General features: G+C 60.8%; 1 protein-coding gene across 5 annotated transcripts in view; it reads right to left on the bottom strand.

Moving 5' to 3' along the window:
- GRAMD4 (GRAM domain containing 4) overlaps positions 1 to 18,453 on the bottom strand; it is a 73,903-nt gene that overhangs the window by 34,461 nt on the left and 20,989 nt on the right. For 4 of the 5 annotated variants that reach the window (XM_073214051.1, XM_073214050.1, XM_037006763.2 and 1 more), the window contains 2 exons: positions 6,157 to 6,367; positions 1,717 to 1,837 (listed from right to left, as the gene is read on the bottom strand). The exons of the other annotated variant lie outside the window; for it this stretch is intronic. In XM_073214051.1, the coding sequence (XP_073070152.1) occupies positions 1,717 to 1,837; positions 6,157 to 6,367 (332 nt within the window). Of the gene's footprint in view, positions 1 to 1,716; positions 1,838 to 6,156; positions 6,368 to 18,453 lie in introns of those variants that run through there. 5 annotated transcript variants of the gene reach the window in all.

Below are 18,453 nucleotides of genomic sequence, written 5' to 3'. Positions count from 1 at the left end.
GGTAAAACCCCGGGGACCCCAAGGATGGGTCCACGCCTGCCGGCACACCACCCCAGAACCAGATGGCCTTTTGCCTCTCTTCAACATGGTTCCAGGCAAGGTGCCCGGTGGGTCTGCACTGCCAGCCCATCTCCGAGAGACACACGCAGCCCACCCGCCCCTGCCAGCCGGTAACCCCCTCCCGCATCAGATGCCCTCTCAGACCCCTCCCCTTCCAGGGAGAGCACCCCGCTCTGCTGGCTTCTTGCTCCCCATGAACCTGCCAGCATTTGGCCATGTAACCCACCAAAGGCAATTTCACAAGGCTCTGCTGGCTGGCGCCTCGAGGAAGGTCTACCCGGCTCTGCCACTCGGGCCACCAGTCAGTACTGGCCAAGCACCCTCATTCACACAGAGCTTCTCTGCAGCTCAGGTACTGAGGTCAGAGGTTCCAGGTCGCCAGGACCTGATCAGACGGGCCCACCACCACCAGCAGCCCCAGACAGACTCTTTCCGGCCCTGACCGCCTGAGCAGTCTGTGTCATTCTCAGACTCACAAGGAGACTGGTTACTCCACAGCTCTTTCCTCAGTGCCACTAGGGCCCGGGCCCAGCAAGAGAACGGGGACGGACACACGCCCACCTGCTCACACACAGAGTACACTGCCCACGCACACACAAGTGCCAAGGGGAGCACTGACCAGAAGAGGGGTTGTGAGGGAGACAGAGACACAGGCCTGAGCAGTGGACAGTCGGTGCACAGGAACGCGGGGAGAGCCATGCGCCTCTTTCAGGGGGACCTCCCGCCAGGGCTCAGACCCCCTGCCTTCATTTGCAGACAGGGGTCCACAGGGCTACAGAGCTATGCACCCTGAGCTAGAGCTCAGATGGCACTTAGCACGTGAACAACCAGGGAGTTACCTCCAGTGCATGCGCGTGGGCAAGCGAGGGCAGAGGCTGCCTGCGCACTGGAAGGAAACCCCAGCCGGGCATGACGCCCAGCGGGGCGGTGACCAGCGCCTGGGCAGCAGCCTGTCCAACTCAGACATGACGGCCCAGGCACCGGGGCAAAGCCACTGTTTTCTGCCTGAAGGCTTCCCAGGGGCACAGCTCACTTGGTATGAAAACGCCATGCCCCACAGCAGTGCCGCCAGCCTGGGCACTGGAGCTGCTCTGCCTGCTTACACCCCTTACCAGTCCAGGGGACTTTGCCCGACAGGTAAACCATTAGGTGGGGTCACTTTACTTAGCTCTCTATACGTGAGGGAGGGCATCAGGGTGGTGAAAGATCAGAGGCAATACGTCAAATGAGATCATCTCTGTAAGGACCCGCAGGACCTTCCGGAATGACCCCCGCCGCTCTCACTGCCCCGGGGACCCGACCGCTGGCAGCAGGGAATGGTGCCAATGGCCCAGGTGTCCATGTGGGCGGCCAAGAGAAGAGGTCCCCCACCCTCCATCCTCAACGAAAACTCAACAGACAGAACGTAAAATCTGACCCCTTCAAGAAGCTGTGGTAAGTTCTGAGCTGACCTCTGGAAACCCAACACACCAGACCCGGTGAGGTCACCAGAATGTCCCTCTTCCTTCCTGCAACAGTCTCTACCACCGCAGGCACACGGGGCTGCACCTCTCCCCACAAGTCCAGCGACGGCTGTCCTGCGTCCCCCAGCCCCAACGCTGGCTGCGCTTCTCAAGACAGCGTCCCTCCGCCCTTCTGTCCCCAGCTGGTACTCACGTAAGAAGTGCTTTTCCAATAAGGCTATTTCCAGGTGACCTTTGATCTCATTTAATCGATCAAACTCCGTCCTGTTGAAGTCCTGGACTCCCGCAGCCATGATGAGGGTCCCTGGACCAGCCTGGAAGACAAACACCGAGAGCTCGGAGGAGCCCCTTTGGAGCCTCCTGTGTCCACATCAACTGGTTCTCTAAGAGGTACCCCAAAGACCCCTCGTCTGGAGGGCTGGGTCCACAGAGACCTTGGCAGACAAGGAAGGTGCTGGTGCTACCTTAAAACCTGCGCCAGCTCACCTCAGCTTCACCTGCCAGTAGAAGAGACAGTTCAGACATCCTCAGAGACCCGCTGAGGTGGGTGTTTACAAGCAATGAAGAAAAGCAGAAGCAGAGGTGTGACACCAGGCCTCTGGGAGGCCACAATACGCTCTCCGGCCGCAGCGGGCAGGAAACCACCGAATCCTGCGCTGGCCAGCTTGTTGCACTGCCAGGAGGAGGGCAGGCCCTGGCCCCTCGCTCCGGGCGCTGCAGGGGGCGTTTCTGGGCGAGCCGAGGAGGAGCGCCCGCGTGCCAGGCTCTGTGAATCTGAGAGGACGCCTCCCAGAGGTGAGTGACCTCCAGCAGGGGCTCATCCTACCCTACAGAGGCTATTTAGAACCACGCCGCTGTCCCGGGAAGGCTCCAGTTACAGGGGGCCGCTGCCTGCAGGCGCTCGCCCAGGGGCTCGGCACAGCGGCCGCCCCACCCTGATGGGTGGAGGGAAAGCACCAGGGCTGCCCAGGGTGCACGGAGGGCCGCTCAGCTCACGCCCGGGACACTTCCACAGGCACCCCATGGCCACATCCTGACGCAGCACCCATGTGCCCTGCCACGGCACAGAGGGAGGGGAGAGCCGGCTCCCCAGGCTAGTCTCCAGTGCCCCGCCAGGCTGGGAGAGGAAAGGGGGAATGCGGCCTGGCTGGGTCACCCCTGGAGGACAGCGCTGCTCCGAGGCCACACTCCAGGAGGGCAGAGCCGACACCTGGGAACCAGAGGGTTCCGGTAAGACCCCCCAGCCTGTAACTGCCTGGTCCTCGGCTTTGAATGGCTCTACTGCTAGGAAATGGGTTTCCAGAGGGTGGGGACCAAGCTGTTATCTGCAGCCCCCTGGGGCCCAGCAGGGGTGGACAGAGGAGACAGGGAGTGGGGCAGGAGGCAGGGTGATCCCACCTGTCCTGGGGAAGATGTCACATGCCTGCCCATTCACTCCTGCAAACAAATTTGTCCCTCGATGGCCAAGAGAGCTGAGGCTGGCCTGGAAGAGGGGTTCTGCATGGACTTGGGGCAGAACGCTGGACTCCATTACGTCCGGCAACTTGCCCACTAAAAGCAAGTGAGACACCCCCCAGCTCAAGGGGCTGCATCTGAGCACAGTATTCCACATCCCGGAAGGTGCACTGCCCTCAGCCTCTGAACTGCTGGAATCAGGTTCATCCGGACCTTGTCCTCGAGCTTCCAGAAACCCTAGGGGGCCTCCAGGTCCAGGGGGGCCTCAGCCAGACTCAGTACCAGAGCCACACAGCGATGACGGCGGCCTCTGGGCGGACCAGCCAGCGGGGCACCGACGGGGACAGCGGGCCCCAAGGGAGGCACTGGAAACTGGGGCCATCCAGCGGGCCCCTTTGCAGACTTCCCGAGCTGGGGGCCCGGATGCAGGAGCTGGGCAGGCGAGCCCACTGAACTGCAGTGTCACAGCCACGGAACGACGGAGGTGGGCGGCCTGGCCTCCCCTCCTTCCAGCCCCGCGCAGCCAGCCTCTAACTCGGGGCAGGGCTGGGGTGGTGACTGCTCCCACCTCGCGCTGGCGGAGGTGCCCACCTCTCTGCCCGCGTGCAGGGCACCACCCCCTCTGCCTGGCACTCTAGGTCCTGTCCTCCTCACCCCCTCCCCCACTGGCCTGTCACCGGTGCCTCGGTCCACCGCCCTTGGGTCTCCCTGTCTTCCTCGCCAGTGGCCTCCCCCGGCCACCCCACACTGAGCGGACCATCGCCCCAGCCTGCCCTCCCTCTCCCTGCACACCTGCCCCTCAGGCCCCACCTGCTCGCCCAGGACCAACAGGGTCTGGACTCCAGCCTCGACCGCCGGGACACAGAGACAGCCCACAGGAAGGACAGGAGGACAAAGCCTGACACCCTCAGCAGCATGGCCCGAGGGCACCACACAGGGACACAGCTGCAGGCCCCACCCACAGGGGGACTAGAGGAGCCGATCCCTAGAGACAGAGCAAAGGAAGGGGGGCCGGTGGCTGCGGAGGGGCTGGGGTGTAGCTGCTTGAGGGGATGTTTCTGTTTGGAAAGATGAAGAAGGCCTTCTGGAGACAGACGGCTGCACAGCAACGTGAATGTGCTTATGCCCCTGACCTGTGCACTCAGCAATGTTAAAATGGTCAATTTTATGTGTATTTTGCCACACAAAAAAGAAAATAGAATGAGAAGAATAAAGCCTGAACACAAAGATGCCAAACAAACTAACCACTCAGCGCTACCACTCCAACATCAGGCTGGCAAAACAGAAGAGCTTGGGGACCCTGTGTGGTGGCAAGCGCGTGGGACGTGACCCTCCCAGGGCGGATGCACAGGACGAGGTGCAAGCCTCATAGGAGGGTGACTGGTAACAGCCCCCAGAATGGCAGACCTCAGCCCGGCACACCCACCTGGGGCGACACAGGCCTTGTGGGACGAGAGGCTCATGACAGAGGCCAGAGGTGCCGATGTCCCTCAGGGAGGAAGCACACACCCTGCAGTGGCATCCCGAGCCCACCCACCCAGCCTGCAGAAAGAGCTCCAAGACTATCAAGAGGGAACACCAGCCACTTGTTTGCACACCCTCTGGCATGCCACACCCTCGGGTTCCCCCGGCCCTGACGGGGTCAGCTGGCCAGACCCTCACAGGGAGCCCTGAGCTATTCTTACAAGTGTGTGCAGGACCTCAGTGGCACTGTAGTCTCATGGGTGGTCCGCAGCCGAGGGAGGATCTGACCCAGTGGAGCTGGCCCTGGAGACCCTCTGTACTGCTGCCCCACTGGCCCTCTATTCCCACAGGAGGGCCATGCTCCAGGCCAAGTCTGGTCTCTACGGAGACACCACCTGTAGCAAGAGGCCTGAGCCTTGCTCAGGTGGACAGACAGATGAACAGGTGGTACAGCGAGCTGGGAGGGCAGTTTAGCTGGGGCTTCTGTGTAGATCCCCTGCACACTCGGCCCAGAGACCACCTTCAAGAATCATGGCCCACTGCCCCGGAGCTGGCACCAGCTGGAACAGGGGAGGCACCACCTTCCATGTGAGACAAGCTCAAGTCGCTCGGCAATATAACCTGCAGCAGGAGACGCCAAGTGTGGCCCTGGCCCAGCCACCACCTCTATGCCCAGCAGGGCAGCCCCCACCCAGCTCTGTAACACTGAGTCACCTGACCTGGCAGCCCAAGGAGCAGCCTGGCCCTTAGGAGGCAGTGCCAGTAAATTATTCATCCCTGCCAGAAGCAAATGTGCAGTCCCTGTTCTATTATAAAGCATTAATTATACAAGAGGCCGGGAAGGCCAGGGCTCACAGGCCACACCTGTAAAGAAAACCTGGCTTGGGCACTCGGAGAGGAAACCAACAGGCCACCAGAAGTGGTGTCCATGCTGGGCTTCAACCACTGGCATGGGCGGCCCTGGGCTTCTTCACTGGCAATGAGGAAGATTCAGGGCATCTGTGCCCAAAATGGTGAGCCCAGCAATTGCTCCTAGCACTGCTCTGCCCAGCCTGCCCCGCTTCTCTGATGAGACACAAGCTTTCAGAAGGCAGGCCCACTCACACTCCTGGTTCCCACCCAAGTCTCAGTGCCCAGCTGAGAGGATACTTGCTGTCCCAATAAGGAGAGCCCCACCAGCCGGCCTGCAGGCCTGTCTGCACGTGGGCTGCTGAGGGCCCAGCCTGGTGACATGCGCCCAGCACAGCCGGACAGGCCAGCCAGGCGCCCAGGGCAGCGGACCATGGGCCAGGGGCTAGCGGCCTCCAGACAGCACCCTGCCCCATGTCAACACTCCCAGGGGCCAGGCTGGGGCCTCAGCACCACTTCTGCATGAGAAGCTTGCCAACCACCCAGAAAAACAATGACGAAGAAAAAAAATTCAGCTGCTGCTTAAACCTTGGTAAAGCGAAGGCTGTTTTATCCTTGTCTGGGGACAAGCCTCCCCCAAGTGAGGTGGTGGTGGGGGCAGGTGAGACGGGGAACAAGCTCTGTTTGTTTCTGACCAGCCCCAGGGGGACATGGGCTACCCACATCCCCACTCAGCTTGGCCACCTAAGGGTGGGGACAGTGCCGCACCCCAGCCCCAGGCCACGGGATCCGGGTGCAGGCTGAGCAGATGAGCAGAGGACGAGGACACCCCCGTCCCATGCGGGGGCCCGTGCAGTGCACTCACAGGGTCCCTCAGCTCCTCGCTGTCCCGAGGCAAGGTCCGAGGTATCTTCACGGGTATTTCGTCTCCACATTCGGTGTCCGAGGCATTTGGAGACTCCACTAGATCGAGGAAGTCATCTCTCTTGTGACCTCTGAACCTGATTTTGTCCAGCCTCCTTAGCATGTTCAGCACTGAGCCCCTCTGCTTTACCTTAACATGACGGTCGGGGTCCCTGCAAGAGAATGAAGGAGGAGGCCCAGTCACTCACCTGCCGGACCCCCACCTGCATGGAACACCTGCTGGCCTCGAGCACGTGCTCCTCTCACGCCCTCCGACCCCAGACCTGCGCCCTCAAGCAGCACCGTGCCCGCAGGCCGCCGCCTCACACCCACCGGGCTGGTGGACTACCCCCTCCCTGCCGGGAAGGCACACAGCTCCTACCACTGCCGCCCACCAAGGCCAGCCCCCCGGGTACCCCACAGGGCAGAGGAAAGCCAGGTCTCTCAGCAGGGCCTTCCAGCCACAGAGGCGCAGCCAGACACCCCGCAGGGAGGGAGGGGAGGAGGCTGCCCACCCCTCGAAGTCCTCCTAGCAAACCGTCAGGATCACGGTCAAAGTTGCAAGCACGGGCACAGCCCGGGGCAGCAGCACATGCCCAGAAGCCACCAGAATGCTCAGCTCTGGGGCAATCTCAGCAAAGGCCTGGTGTGGGGTCACACTGAGGGGAGGTGCTAATGCTGGCATGGAGGACACGTGTAACGTCAAACATGCATGCACACCCCAGGCCAGAGGTAGGGCGCACACTTTCTGCCCTAATGTGGCCAGTAGAGCCAAGGTGACCCCCCCCACCAGAAACCCCAGGGGGCAGAGTGTGAGTGGCCCTTCCGCACGCCCAGCCTGGGGCTCCGTGGGGCCAATGTGGTCCTGTTCACGCAGCACCTCGGCCCAGCTGCAGGTCAGGGACCACCCATAAGCCCCAGTTCCCTGCAGAAGGGAGGGGACTCGGGACACATGGGCTCAGAGCCTGCTCAGCTGCTCGCCTTTCTGAGCCTCAGTCTCCACCCTGAAACGGGACTACTGCTAGCGAGCCACACATCCTGGGAATCCCAGATGACACAAATTGAGCTCCTGGCTCTCAGCCTGGACCCAGTAAACAACATGATATTTCCAAGCAAGGCGGGCAGGAACAGGGGTGGGAGGGATGGAGTCCATCAAGGCGGTTCTAAGGGCTCCGGCTGGGTTATTGCATAGAGAACCACAAAGGCAGGGGAAGTGCTTCCTGTTTTGGATTGCGAAATCTCGGCAGGCGCTGTCTGCAGCCCTGCCTCCCAGGGCCCTCCGCACGGCTGCTCAAGGACAGGACACGCACTAAGGCAGGGCCCACAAGACCCCAGTCAGCATGTCCCGGAACTCACGAGAGGCATGTTAGGGGAGGGCGACAGGAGCCTCTTAGAGCTTGCTTGGAACACCACGAGAGGGCCTGACACAGCCCTGGTGCAAAAGCCACAGGACACCGCATACCGGTGCCCTGCAAGCCCGGAGAACAAGCCTGGGGAATGGCAGCGCTGCGGGGAGCTGCGGGGTGGGAGAGGCGGCGTCCCCACTCCCGCGCTGGGTGGGGCCTTGGCTGGCCATCTGGAGAAGCACCTGTGTGTAGGAGCTGTGAACTCCAGGTGGGCTAGAAGGCTACGTAAAACTTTTAAAAAATACAAACCAAAGAAAAGAGAACTGAGTGCTTGCTTATCAAGTCAGAAGAGAGGGTAAAGGTCTGAGAGACTGAAAAACAATCACAAAGGCAAGTCCAACCACCAAGAGACAAAAGTAAACTTCCACTTGTAAAAAAAGAAAAATGCAACAGAACAGAGGCTACATGCAGCAAGTGCGGTGTGTGAAGGACTGACATGCTTGTTACACGGCAGCTTGCAGGAGCTGGGAGAATCACAGGCCCTCCGGACACAGGCCAGCAAACACCAGGAGCAAAGAGGAAACTCCCGCTCTTCACGCAAAACCCTCCAACATTACTACAGGGGAACAAAAGCCAGCGGTGCGCAGGAGGCAGCAGCTTGCATCTGGGCAGGTGCCCCTCGAACCCGGTGACCCCCGGAGAATCCCAGCTTGTGGGGGGTGTCTTACTCTGACAGTAGCCTGCAAATCACCCGCCGGCCCCCGGCATGGTGGGCCCAGGACGCTGGGACAGCACGTAGGGACACCCTCCTAGAGTGACAAAGAGTTGCTACCCCACTGTCACCCCTGCAGGCATCAAAAGGGTCAAAGGTTGTGAACAGGACCCCGCACCAGACTTGTAAGGCGCTTGGCAGCTTGTAAACTCTCTCCAAATGTCCTTTGATGCTTTCCTATTGCCTTTTACACAAAGCAATAAAAATAAACTGGGCAGGAGAATGCAGCAATGTAAAACGTGCTTCCTTCCGTCTTCAAAAAGACCCAAGGGATTCCTCTTCATCCGGCATCAGACGGGAGCGGGGCGGAGGGGGCTCAGGACCTCCGGGCAGACAGCACCTGGCTGACTTTCCCCAGGAAAAGCGCTCAAGTGCCCCTCTCATTGCAGCCAAGACTTTGCTCCATGCAGGGCTCTGGCGCGGCGGTCTCGCTCTCTGGGATTCTCCCCATCCAGAGGCTCGGGGCCACCTTACGTGCCAGTTCAGCTCCAGCAAGCAAATGAGAAGGCTGCACGAGGGGACAAAGAGCCGAGTGTCTGGCCCTGCCACCATCAGGATGCAACACGCATCCCAGCCCCAGCCCTGCGCCTGCACAGTCAGCCACCCAGTGGGCCGCGATCTCCCGGATGCCAGCTCACCCCATTCCTGGGCTCCTCCTGCTGGCTACTCATGTGGGCCTCGGCGAGGGAGGCCAAGCACACAGCCCCCTCCCCACCCAAGGGGCATCCAGAGGACCTGCTCCTGTCCCCATGGCCCTGGGCCCCCCAGACTCCTTGGGCTCCTCAAAAGGACAAATGGTTAATGCTGCGGTCAGATCAGGACCAGAAGCCACAACACCCCACCCACTCTCCCTGGGGATGGGTCCAGGCTGTGAGCACAGCCCTCTGTGCTGCCCCCTTCCCTAGGCTGAGGTGCGGCCTGCCCTGCCCTGCCCTGCCCCAGAATGATCTCATCTCTACATCTGTAAAGTCCCCATTTTCAAGCAAGGCCACGCTCACAGGTCCGGGTGGACATGAATTTGGGGACGACACCATTCAACCCAGTATACCCCCGACTTTCAGAAGAAAGTGGGAGACTGATGTGGACTTGTCCATGGACAGGGAGCAGAGGCCCAGATCTTGGCCACCAAGCATGACCCAGAGGGAAGCTTGCCACAAAGCCAATGTCAGCTGGGTGCCATCTTGACAAATCGTACCTGCAGCAGTTTCTCTGATTGCTGCTGTTATGTGCCCCCCACTTAGCCCTCCCTTTATCCAACCAGCCCCCGACTCCCTGCAGCCCATCCCTCACTCCCCGACCTCCTCAGACGCCCTCCCCAGAAGTGGCCCCTCCACATGCACCCAGAGGCTCACCCTGGGCAGCTCCTGCAGCCCCACCTCTGAAGGGGGCGCAGCGCCCGGAGCCCTCGGAGGAGACGACCTCTCTGTTCCTCCACGAGGCAGCAGAGCTCTGAGAGACGCTCCCCGCTGCAGGCACCCCAGACCCCTGCTCAGAGCCAGGGCACACTGTGCAAGGGACCAGAGGGCAGCGGGGCGGGCGCCAGAGGCTGAGTGGGGCCCTGTGCACACAAAGCTCCCTGCTCCCCACTGAACGGCCTCCGGACACACAAAGCAGCAGCATCTAGGGAGCACTGGGCTTGGAGCCCACAAAGGACTTCACTTCCTTGTCAGCCCAAGCCTGAGAGCGAAGGAGAGTGGTTCCTGGCCTCCTGGGTCTGTCCCAGCCACTCTCCCTGGTGTCCGGTGCATGCCACTGCCCAGCTGAGCGCCCGGCTGGGGCCTGCCTTCACCTCCTGCCTGTCTGGTGGCTCTCCTGCTGACCCCACGATGAACAGTGTCCACATTCCCACTGAAAGCAACCCTCACCCTAAACCATACTCCTGGGAACTCGGCACCTTCCCCCACCCCACACTGGTCCCAGCCAACCACCTGGCCCTGTGCCAGGCCTCTGTCCTCTGGGAAGATGGTCCCAAACCTCGTGGTGGGAGCCTGGGCAGTGCCGTGGATTCCAAGGCTTTGCAGGAGGGAGAGAAGGGCCAGGGAGGAGGTGCCAAGCAAGGCCCCCACGTGCATGCAGCTCCCGCCCTGGCCCTCAAGGGCCTGCACAGGGGACCCCCTGTGAGCAGCGTGGATGCCCGAGACCCAGAAGGCACACGTGCCCACCGACCCTGTCCCCCACCCCATGCCCAAGATGTCAGCTCACACCCCATGATCACAGGTTCTCCCGAACTCGAGGCTCGTCTGGGAGCAATCTCCCGTGCCCCGCAGTCCTGCCCGGGGCCGCCGGGCTTGGCACAGTAAGTGGGACCCCAGTGCTCCTGGCGTGGATGCACGGAGGTCCTGCCGTTTCTCCGCCCCGTGCGCTGCCCTGCCTCCAGGAGCTCCACCCCAGCTCACCCACTGCCTGCTGGAGTCTCACCAGTAGCCGGGCTCTCGGCACACAGCCCCCCTTGACGACAACCACGTCCACCAGCTGCGCAGGCACAACCCTCGAAGGACCCTCGATCACAGGATCACTCCACAACCACCTACAGCGAGCGCGGCCCCTCACCCCAGACTGGCACCCACATCTGTCCCCTTCCCCACCCTCCTGCCCAGCCTGGCCCAGGTGGCCACAGAGCCTCAAGGAGCCCCATCTCCACATGGCAGAACCAGGCCCTGTCACTGGGGCTTCCCCTGCCACCCCCACTGGGCTCCAGCCCTGCTGGGCCCCTCGGGGATCCACTGGCCACAGGTGCCCCTACTGTGGGGCCCAGCCTTCTGGTTCTGGGATGTCTCCACCCTGCAAGTACCCCCAACCCCGCCCATCATCCCGGTGGTCGGGTGCAGTCCTGGAACACCTGGTTTACTCCCCCGTTCAGGATGTACCCCCAGCCCCACTCGGGTAGCACCCAGGCCCTGAGGCTGGGGCGGGCACAGCTCCCCAGGAGATGCTCCACTGTAGGTGCGGGGTCTACTGCGGCTGGGCTGGCCGGGTGGAGTGGCACAAACCCTCGACCAACAGTGGAGGACTCCTGCGCCCGGGCAGGGACGCGCTCACAGGGATCTGAGTGCGGGGAGCACGGGGCCCAGCAGCTGCTCTGTACAGCCCTGCCACAGCTGAAGAACCTTCCTGGGGCAGCCACCACCATGGGCTGCCCTGGGGCCCTGCCCGAGCCCAGTCCCTCGGGCCATGAACATGTCAGGAAAGTAATTCCAGGCTTCGGCGATCTGGGGTGTTGCCCTAGGACAAGCCCTCAATTCCTCCCATTGGGAAGCATTTCTAGGGGGCTTTCAGGCCTTCAACAGCCAGGCCCCAAACTCCCTGGGCAACAAGCTGGGTGTTTCTGGGCTGTAACAGGAAAGTTGCCCAGAGGGGCTGGGCAGACAGAAGCAGACCCCAGGCAGCAAGGTCAGCACAGGTGGTGCCAGCTCAGGGACCCTGTCGGTGGCTGGGCGGCCCAGGACACCGAGTCAGAGGGCTGGGAGGGGGCTGCTGGAGCAGCCAGCCCTTCCTCCCTGAACAGGGACCCTCCACGGCCGGGACAGCTCGGGAACGCCAGGGACCAGTCCCGGGAACCGACGGGCACAGGCAGGACCGGAAGATGTGCGGCCCACGCCCACAAATGACACAGCGCAGACGTGAGCACCACGCGGCCCTGGGCGCTCACAGGATGCTTCTAAGTGTTGCCGGCCTCCTGGCTCTACCGTCCCCCCCGATCGCAGCTGACAGTGTGGCTCCAACATGAACTTGGCAGACATTTTTGTTAATAAGTCACAACAGAGGTGGAAACAGAAGGCGTGCGTCAGAGCCCCACGTGTCAGCCTAGGATGTGGGGACATTCTGGAGGTTTCTTAATAATGAAAGAGCATTTCCTCAGTTTTTCTGGGCCACTCATAGCGAATGGCTAAAGACACCCTGCCTGTAGTTCTCCATCACCTTCTTACTTCTGGACAATCAACAGAACAAGATGTAAAGCCCCAGTTTGCAGTGCCGGGCCTGCTCCGCAGTGTGACTGCTCCCCCGTGGCCATGTTCAAGCCACCAACGTGACGTCCAGGAGTGGGCATGCTGGGCAAAGGGACGCCCATGCCAGCCTCACGTATGATTTCCACCATCCAGACATAGCAGATGCCAGTCACCTTAGGATCAGACCCAGTAATAAAACGCAGCGCAGTAATTCAGAGACCAGAAATTGTATTTAACGCCTTTGTGTTTTCAATGTAATTTACCTACTTGTCAGTTTATACTCTCATTTGTATTAATGATCAGCTCACAACATTCCTGAAAGCTTGACAATGGCTCCTGCAGGCCCACCGCCTCCGGCACCCCACTGTCCTGATGCCCCGCTTCAAGCAGCCGCGGCCAAGCAGGGAACGGGGCTCAGGAAGCGTCAGTGTGCCTCCCCGAGCAGCGCAGGGGCAGGGGCGGGACACGGGGCAAGGCCAACGTGCAAAACCATGGTCCCTGGGAGGACGTAAGGGCCAACACAGTGCTGGAGGCCAGACCCACAGCCACAGCCTCGCTCACAGGGCCTGGGGGCGCGGTGCCCCTCCCCAGCCCCGGGGCCATGGCAAGGAGGTCAGACTCACCACCCTCCTGGCGCTCTGCCCAACACCACCCCAGCCCCGCCAGGACCCCATGTGAGGTGCCAGGATCTCCCCACCTCTGAAACCTGCCCAGACCACGTCCACTGTCCACAGCCTTCGAAGCTACCAGGTGGCCACCTCACTCTTCCCACCTCTGTTCAGCCCCCCCTGCCTGCCCAGCCAGGCTGCTCCCACCCTGCCCCGGGGTCCCCTGGCACTGTCATACGTGCTACCCCAGCAGGGGGACACGGTACAGGTGCCCCCGCCTGTCAGGGACAATTCCATCTGTCCTAAGTACCGTGGTTGCAGGGAACCCCCTGGGAAGTATTTCACCTCACCGTCCTGAGGCCGGGAGGCACGGTGGTTAGAGCAGCTGGTGCCAGGCGCTAGCTCACCACCGCCGTGTGACCCAGGGCGCCCTACCCGACCTTGCTCTGCCCATGCTCCTCGACCATAAAAGGATGTTCACGGTAGGCCCTGCTCCAAGGGCCGCCAAACAGTTCTGTAAAACTGTGAAAGGACCCGTGAACTGCCTGCCAGTAGCGGTAACGATGGTGGAAACTCGGACCTACTTTCCAAAACCTGCAGGAATGTCACCAGCATCCGACCACGTCCACCTGCACTTCACCACCTTTCCTTTGGAGCAACACTGCTGACAAACCAGGGAAGTGGGCAGGACGTCCGCCCAGTCGTCACCACGAGCAGGGAGGGGCCCAAAATCGGGGTCTGCGGGCGAATCAGGGAGGGCCGGCGGCGGGCAGGACCGGTGGGCAGCGAGGGCTGCCACACGTGCCACACAGAGGCCCCAGAAGGCAGGAGGCTGCTCCAGAGAGGGTACAGCGTCCCGCAGGCACCAAGGCTCGGCCCTGCCCCCAGCTCTGCACAAACCAGGCCCGTGCCCTCTGACCCCAGCCCAGGACCAGCCCAGGACCAGCCCCAAGGGTCAAGAGCGAGGTCTAGAGGCAGCCCAGCCCTCCCTGAGCCTCAGCCTCTGGTCTTTAAAGTGGGGCTCACTTGGCCTGCCTGGCTGTGCCTCCAAGGACCCCTCTCTGGCGATCTGGGCTCAGTGCCAGCTCACACCAGCACAGGGACCGGGGGAGAGTCCCAGGCTGGGGCCAGCAGCACCTGCTACAGAGCCTGTGTGAGGCCCCAACACAGGTGACGACGCACGCAGACTGTGCCTTCCCTGGCCTCTGTCACCCTGAAGCCCGCACGGGCCCCTGAACCTCCTGATTCTGTGCCTCCCCTTGACACCGGTTGTCCCGTGTACCGATCACAATGCTGAGAGGGAAGAGCTTTTGTTAACCAACCGACAGATGGGGAAACTGAGACTTGGAGAGGCAGGAGAAGAGAGAAGCGACGCAGGAGAAGAGAGAAGCGACACATGAGAAGCATAACTAACCTCACGGGACTCCAGGGCCGGCTGTTGCCACGCCCCAGACAGCGCAGCCACCCTGCCCTCCCCAGCACCTGCCTCTGCTAATGCACCCATGGCACTGCATGACAGCTCCCGGGCCCTCTGCCTAGGAGACTAGATGCGGAGCCTGGCAGTGTGGCCACACGGTGTTTACTTGAACAAAACAAAGCTAGCAGGAAAACCTAAAGTTGGAAGCAGGTAGACAAAAACCTCTGCATTGTATAAGCAGTAAACTAGGCAACTGGAAACACAGGAATTCACCCCCAGCGGAAGCGTTCTCTCTCCCCACCCTCATCTCGCACAGCAGACAGGACTTGGGAAGAGGCAGCCAAGGAGACAGCTGGGGGGAAACACCTCCCAGACTCCTGGTGTTGACCGTGACTTCCCGCCACCGCCCTGGCCTGAGTTCCTGAAGGCAGGAAGGGGCACCAGCTGCAGCTGTTTGAGAATAGGCTGTTCTCCAGACACATCTCAGCATTAAAATGAGGCCGCAGACGGAATGCCCGTGGAGCAGCCTCCCGCGCAGGGCTCAACAAACCTGTCCTGCAGGGGTCCCAGGGGTGTGGTAGGCATGGTGGGCGGTGTGGCTGTTGTTTTAACTGCCCAGCTCTGCTGTACTGCCAAATGGGTGTAGCTGTGGGCCAATCAGACACCATTTACATACTGTCTTGGTGGGCCAGGTTTGGCCTGTGGGCCAGAGCTTACTGTCCCTTGTCTTAGGGGGGTAAATGCCCAACAGAACTCTCAAATGGGTCCCAATGCTTACTGGCCCACCGACAGAACCAAGCCCCACTAGGCATTTGGGTCCCACTTGCAGTGGCTGGAGCACCACCCTCATGTGTGGGCCTTACCACCATCCATTTTCTGAAGGAAATGGGTGGGGGGAGGGTGCCACGCCAGGGCAGCCTGGTGGTGCGCAGGCCCCATGGGGCCAGAGAGATCTGGGCGAGGGAGCCCCACTCGTCTCTGTCCACCGGGGCCGTGCACATGCCAGCTGAGGCATGGGGCTGACTGGGGGAGAGCCCGCTCTGAACAGCAGCAGAAGGCACTGCCCGCCCTAGAGGCCGCCCCTCAGCTCCCAGGCAGCGGCCCCTGCTCTGCAGTGACACAAGGCCTCATGGGACCAGGAGCCAACCCCAAGCCAGCCCCCAGGGCCATGCGCTTCCCCACCCCCTTGCTCACTCAAGGAGGCCGGACCCGTGGTCCCCAGGGCCGGGTGCAGAAGGAAGGGTGAGTGAGGTGCGTTTTAAGAACTTCCCTGGCTCTGGGTAAATCCAGGACCAAAGAAAACCCAGGCGGCCCTCAACAGCCCCTCAGGTGAGAAGCACTCTGTGCGCGACCAGACCACCTGTCCACCAGCCAGGCCCACCGCAGGGCTGTCACGCAGACAGCAGGCGCACCACAGAAAACCCTCTGTGTCCAGAGCAGCACATGGTGAGAAGGTGGGACCCACATTTCCTGCTTGGCTGGCCAAGAAAGAAATGCAGTGCCAGGAAAGGGGCGCAGTGGGCCGCCCTCCACCTACGTCTGCTGCAAACTCACCTTCCATGGAAAAGGAAAACCACTGCCTGGGCCCCCAAGTCCTCTTGGCCCCGGCTGCGCAGGGGACTGCCAAGCTCCAGTGTGGCGGCAGTTCTGTCCCACGTGTCCCCTGGCTGGCCTGACAGAAGGACGAAGCGAGACACGGTGCGGTCAGCACTCCACGACTAGGGCGCTTGGCTGCAGGCGCGGCTCTCACCACCGCGGGGACCACAGCTGGGGCTGACGAGGGGCAGGGACGGCCCACGCTGGGGCGCTAGCCACCAGGAAGAGCAGCGGTGGGGTCTGCGTTCAGTGGGCACTGACTGCGTGTCAGACACTGGGATGTGGGAGCAGCGGCGACAGCAGGGAGCTTCCTCCCGGAGCAGGACACAGTGCCGGGCCAGGAGGCCACTCCGAGGAGGTGAGGGCCACACGTGGCGATGGCCCCGGGGACCACGTGGCTGCGGAGGAAGAGGAAGGCGCTCCAGGGAGAGGGAGCAGCCCACAGGCCTTACAGCAGAATGAGCCGAAGGCAGTGGTGGGGCCAGGCAGGGATCAGGGGAGGCAGCAGTGAGGTCCCTGGGGCGCCCAGGGCCAGGCGGGGAGGAAAGGGCATGACAGCAACGGGAGGCTGCCCAGGAGGATGGCCTGCCCGCAGTGATGTCGCCAGCAGCCTCGCTTTGTCCAGGGGCACTCCCTCCCATCCCCACACTGCCACAGGGGTCGGATCTGGCTCCCCAGCCTTGTCTCTGGCCCTGGCACATGCCGAGATCCTAATATTCTTGCCGGCTAATGGCAGTGGTGCCCTCCCTTTACCGAGAGGACACAAGGATTCAGAGAGGGAGTCACCACCACTGCAGGGCAGAGGAGGCCTCCAGGGTGCCCCAGGCCCCTTGCGCCCACCTCCCCGCCTGCCAGGACCGGCTCTCAGGGCTGCCTGGAGACCAGGAGGGCCAAGCCCCAGGGCTGGCCTTGGTCAGCGGCAGAGCTGCAGGGTCACCATATTCTCAAGCAAGCAATCAGGCCTGGTTTCCAGCACCCACGGCCAGGGAGCGTAAGCCACAGCCATGGCCCTGGAAAACGGCGACGCGTACTCAGAAAGTTAAACATGGCTACACAGGACCCAGCAATCCCGCTTCCGGGTGCACAGCCCACACCGGAGGACTGAAAGCCGGACCTGAAGAGAGGTCTGCACTCCCACGTTCCTCACTCACAACAGCCAAGAGGTGGAAGCGGCCCAAGAGTCCATCGACGCAAGAACGGATAAACAAAACGTAGCACATTCCTGCAACAGATGATGATTCAGCCTTGAAAAGGAAGGACATTCTGACCCCGGGCACAACGTGGACGAACCTGGAGTGCATCATGCTCAGTGAAAGAAGCCAGTCACAGAAGAACAAATCCTGTGTGACGCCACCTGCACAAGGCCCCTAGAGGAGGGGGACTCAGAGAGGCGGAGAGTGGAATGTGGTCGCCAGAGGCCAGAGGGGCGGGAAGGTACGGGGAGTCTGTGCAGAATGGGGACAGAGTTCCACTTTGGGAACTAAAAAGTTCTGGAGATGGGTGGTGGTGCCGGTCGCATGGTGATGCGGGTGTCCTTCAGCCCCTGTGCACTTAAAGATGGTTAGTGGTATGTTTTGTTATGTATATTTTGCCACATACTGATGTGGTATATTATACGTATTACATACGTTTCATATTTATATAGAGGGCATGTGTGTTCATGTGCAAAAATTCTCTAAAATAATCTATAAATCTAATGTGATTCCCCTAAAAAAAAAAGAAAAAAAAGCCCTACAAGATTTTAGAGGAAGCAAGACAAGCTGAGTCTAAGGCTATTCTGGAAAAACAAGCCAAACAGCCAGGAAAACTCCGGAAAGCGGGGGTGACGAGAGAGGCCAGCCCTACACATGAGACATGACACAGCCGCAGTCACTGTAAAGTGTGATGACAGCTCGCGAATAGACAGCAGAGCCTCAGAACAACCTAGAAAATGCAGAAATAAACCCGGCCCCAAACAGGATCAAAGCAGCATTTTAAATCCGAGGGGGAGAGACACATTCGACAAATGATGCTGGGACATCTGGGCAGCTAGATTGAGTCACACCTCCTGTCTCTTGAAATAAACTCAAAATGGACCAAGGATCTGAATGTAAAATAAGGGAAGGCCGGGGGGAGCGTTCCGAACGTGCGGCTGGACAAGACCGTCCACGGGAGACACGAGGAAGACACATTACATTAACATTTTTCTGCAAGGCTGAAACCTCCCTAAGTATCAAAGATAAACAATAATCTGGGAAAATATGTTTGCAACAAACATATTATGAAGGATTAACATGTCTGTCCTTGATCAGCAGCCCAGTAGAAAAGGGGGCAGAAAATACAGACAGTTCACAGAACAGGAGAAAAGTGAGAAGATGATTAACCTTCACTTACAAAGAGAGAGGGGCAAATGAAAATCACATGGGGGAACCACTGTCCTTAGACTGGCGAGGCTGCAGCATGTGGCTGTGACAACAAGGAAATGGGGTCCTACTGGGACAGCAGAGCAGAGGGCAATTTTGCAACATCCAGTAAGATCCCAATCCATTCTCAGGAACCCCTCCTACTTACACCTGCAAAGTGCCATACGGGCA

The sequence above is a fragment of the Manis javanica genome, chromosome 10, assembly GCF_040802235.1.
Source record: "Manis javanica isolate MJ-LG chromosome 10, MJ_LKY, whole genome shotgun sequence".
Classification (NCBI taxonomy): Eukaryota; Metazoa; Chordata; class Mammalia; order Pholidota; family Manidae; genus Manis; species Manis javanica.
Note: the sequence above shows the minus strand (reverse complement) of the source record. Positions and strands in the feature narration are given on the sequence as shown.